This window comes from Solanum tuberosum, unplaced genomic scaffold, assembly GCF_000226075.1.
Source record: "Solanum tuberosum cultivar DM 1-3 516 R44 unplaced genomic scaffold, SolTub_3.0 scf00085, whole genome shotgun sequence".
NCBI classification, from domain to species: Eukaryota; Viridiplantae; Streptophyta; class Magnoliopsida; order Solanales; family Solanaceae; genus Solanum; species Solanum tuberosum.
This window is the reverse complement of record NW_006239014.1, coordinates 469,117-471,706: the sequence shown is the minus strand read 5'-3', so window position 1 is coordinate 471,706 and position 2,590 is coordinate 469,117. Positions and strand designations below refer to the sequence as shown.

General features: G+C 40.5%; 1 protein-coding gene across 1 annotated transcript; it reads right to left on the bottom strand.

Annotated features, from left to right (window-relative positions):
• Nucleotides 1–1,387: 1,387 nt before the first annotated feature.
• Nucleotides 1,388–2,147, bottom strand: LOC107060563 (uncharacterized). Its single transcript, XM_015308577.1, has 2 exons — nt 1,891–2,147; nt 1,388–1,805 (listed from the first exon to the last, which is right to left on the bottom strand). Exons 1-2 carry the CDS (start codon nt 2,145–2,147, stop codon nt 1,388–1,390), a joined length of 675 nt encoding a protein of 224 aa, XP_015164063.1.
• Nucleotides 2,148–2,590: the final 443 nt, after the last annotated feature.

Genomic DNA, 2,590 nt, shown 5'->3' with positions numbered 1-2,590 from the left:
AAGTGGGAGAAATAGAAGTATGTAATGCAATGACCGAGCTTGACTCAAGCTGCCTACGTATCCAAGTGGAATCAGGTCGTAACGTAGTTCGAATACAATAAGAGAGTGAAAAATATGAAGGAAAAGTAAGAAACTTGTGATGCAATGATGGATCCCGACTTAGGCTGCCTACGTATCCAAGCGGAATCAGGTCAGGACGTAGTTCAAATACAAGAGGGGAGAGTGAAAGATATGACATGAAATGATCGGGCCTGACTCAGGCTGCTTATGTATCCAAGTGGAATCAGGTCAGGACGTAGTTCAAATACAAAAGAAAAGTGAAAATATGAAATGCAAGGGACCGAATCCGACAAGAATTGCCTACGTATCCCATCGAGGGAATTCAGGTCGAGCGTAGTTCTAAATACATGAAAATGATGGTTTTAGGTTTTCTAAGGGAGACCGAATCCGATGTGGGTTGCCTACGTACCCCGCCATGGGAAGTCAGGTCTAAACGTAGTTCTGTTCCATCAAAATGCAAAAGTACAAAAAATACAGACTAATCTTGAAGTCTTCAGATGTAGTATTTCTTGATGGCGTCTGAATTGATTGGCTTTGTGCTTACTCTACCATCCATTTCTGCTAAGATTACCACTCATCCAGAGAGTACTCTATGAACCATGTAGGGTCCTTGCCAATTTGGTGCAAATTTCCCTTTGGCTTCTCCTTGGTGAGGAAAGATCTTCTTCAATATTAATTTCCCCGGTGTGAACCGTCGAGGTTTGACTTTTTTGTTGAATGTTTTGGTCATTCTGTTCTGATAGAGTTGTCCATGACAAACCGCGTCAATCATCTTTTCATTAATGAGTATCAGCTGTTCATGCCTACTACGTATCCATTCTGCATCAGACCAACCTCTTGGATAATCCTTAAAGATGGTATTTCTACCTCGACATGTATTACTGCCTCCGAACCATAAACCAACATATAAGGAGTTTCCTCAGTTAATGTTCTAATTGTGGTGCGATAACCGAGTAAAACATATGGTAGCTTCTCATGCCATTGCCTCTGACTGTCCACTATTTTCCTTAAAATCTTCTTGATATTCTTATTTGCAGCCTCAACTACCCCATTCATCTGTGGGTGGTAAACCAAGACCAACCTCTTGGATAATCCTTAAAGATGGTATTTCTACCTCGACATGTATTACTGCCTCCGAACCATAAACCAACATATAAGGAGTTTCCTCAGTTAATGTTCTAATTGTGGTGCGATAACCGAGTAAAACATATGGTAGCTTCTCATGCCATTGCCTCTGACTGTCCACTATTTTCCTTAAAATTTTCTTGATATTCTTATTTGCAGCCTCAACTGCTCCATTCATCTGTGGACGGTAAACCATGGAATTTCAATGAGCAATCTTGAACCTTTCACAAGTTTCCTTTATAAGATCGTTATTGAGGTTGGCCGCATTATTTGTTATGATTGATTCTGGAATTCCAAATTGACAAACTATGTTATTGCGAACAAAGTCTGCCACTACCTTCTTAGTCACGGCCTTGTATGGCGAAGCTTCGACCCGTTTTGTGAAATAATAGATATCCACCAGGATGAAACGATGTCCATGTGACGCAGGAGGTTCTATGGGTCCAATAACATCCATTCCCCAAGCGGCAAATGGCCAAGGGGAACCCATCTCATTGAGCTTATTTTGTGGAACCCGTATAAAATCTCCATACACTTGACACTGATGACACTTTTGCATATACCGGATGCTACTCTCTCCATGGTCATCCAAAAATATCCAGCTCTTAAAATCTTCTTTGCTAAAGTGAACCCATTCATGTGAGGTCCACATGTTCTTGCATGTATTTCTTCCAAAAGCCTTGTCGCTTCTGCGGCGTCACACACCTCAGCAATCCCAAATCCGAAGTTCTCTTATATAGGATTTCTCCGTTAAGGAAGAAATGATTGACCACCCTCCTCAAAGTCCGTTTCTGCTTGCTTGTAGCATTTTCAGGATATTCTTGTGCTTCTATCAATCTTCTGATGCCATAGTACCATGGTTTTCCATCCAGTTCCTCATCTACTTGAAAACAGTATGCATGTTGATTATGTATCTCTATATCTATATGGTCGATGTAATTCTTGTCTGGGTGTTGAATCATCGAGGATAATGTTACCAAAACATCGACAAATTCATTTTGATCTCAAGGGACATGCTTGAACTCAATCCTTGTGAATCTCCTACTCAACTATTTTATGTAATGCAAATAAAGAAGGATCTTGACATTCTTAGTGGTCCATTCCCCTTGCACGTGATGAACAAACAAGTCGGGATCTCCTATCACCAAGAGTTCTTTGATATTCATGTCTATGGCCATCTTGAGTCCGAGAATACAAGCTTCATATTTTGCCATGTTATTGGTACAGTAAAACCTAATCTTAGTTGAGATTGGGTAATACTGATCTGTTTCCGAAATTAAAACTGCTCCTATTCCAACTCCAATAGAGTTTGATGCTCCATCAAAGAACATCCTCCATCCATCATACGACTCTGATATGTCTTCTCCTATAAACAAAACCTCTTCATCTGGAAGTAGGTTGTGAG

Coding starts and splice junctions, on each gene's coding strand:
- LOC107060563 (XM_015308577.1), bottom strand. CDS start 2,147: ATGATTCAACACCCAGACAAGAATTACATCGACCATATAGATATAGAG. Junction 1,806..1,890: donor TCGGATTTGGGATTGCTGAG/GTGTGTGACGCC, acceptor GGTTCACTTTAG/CAAAGAAGATTTTAAGAGCT.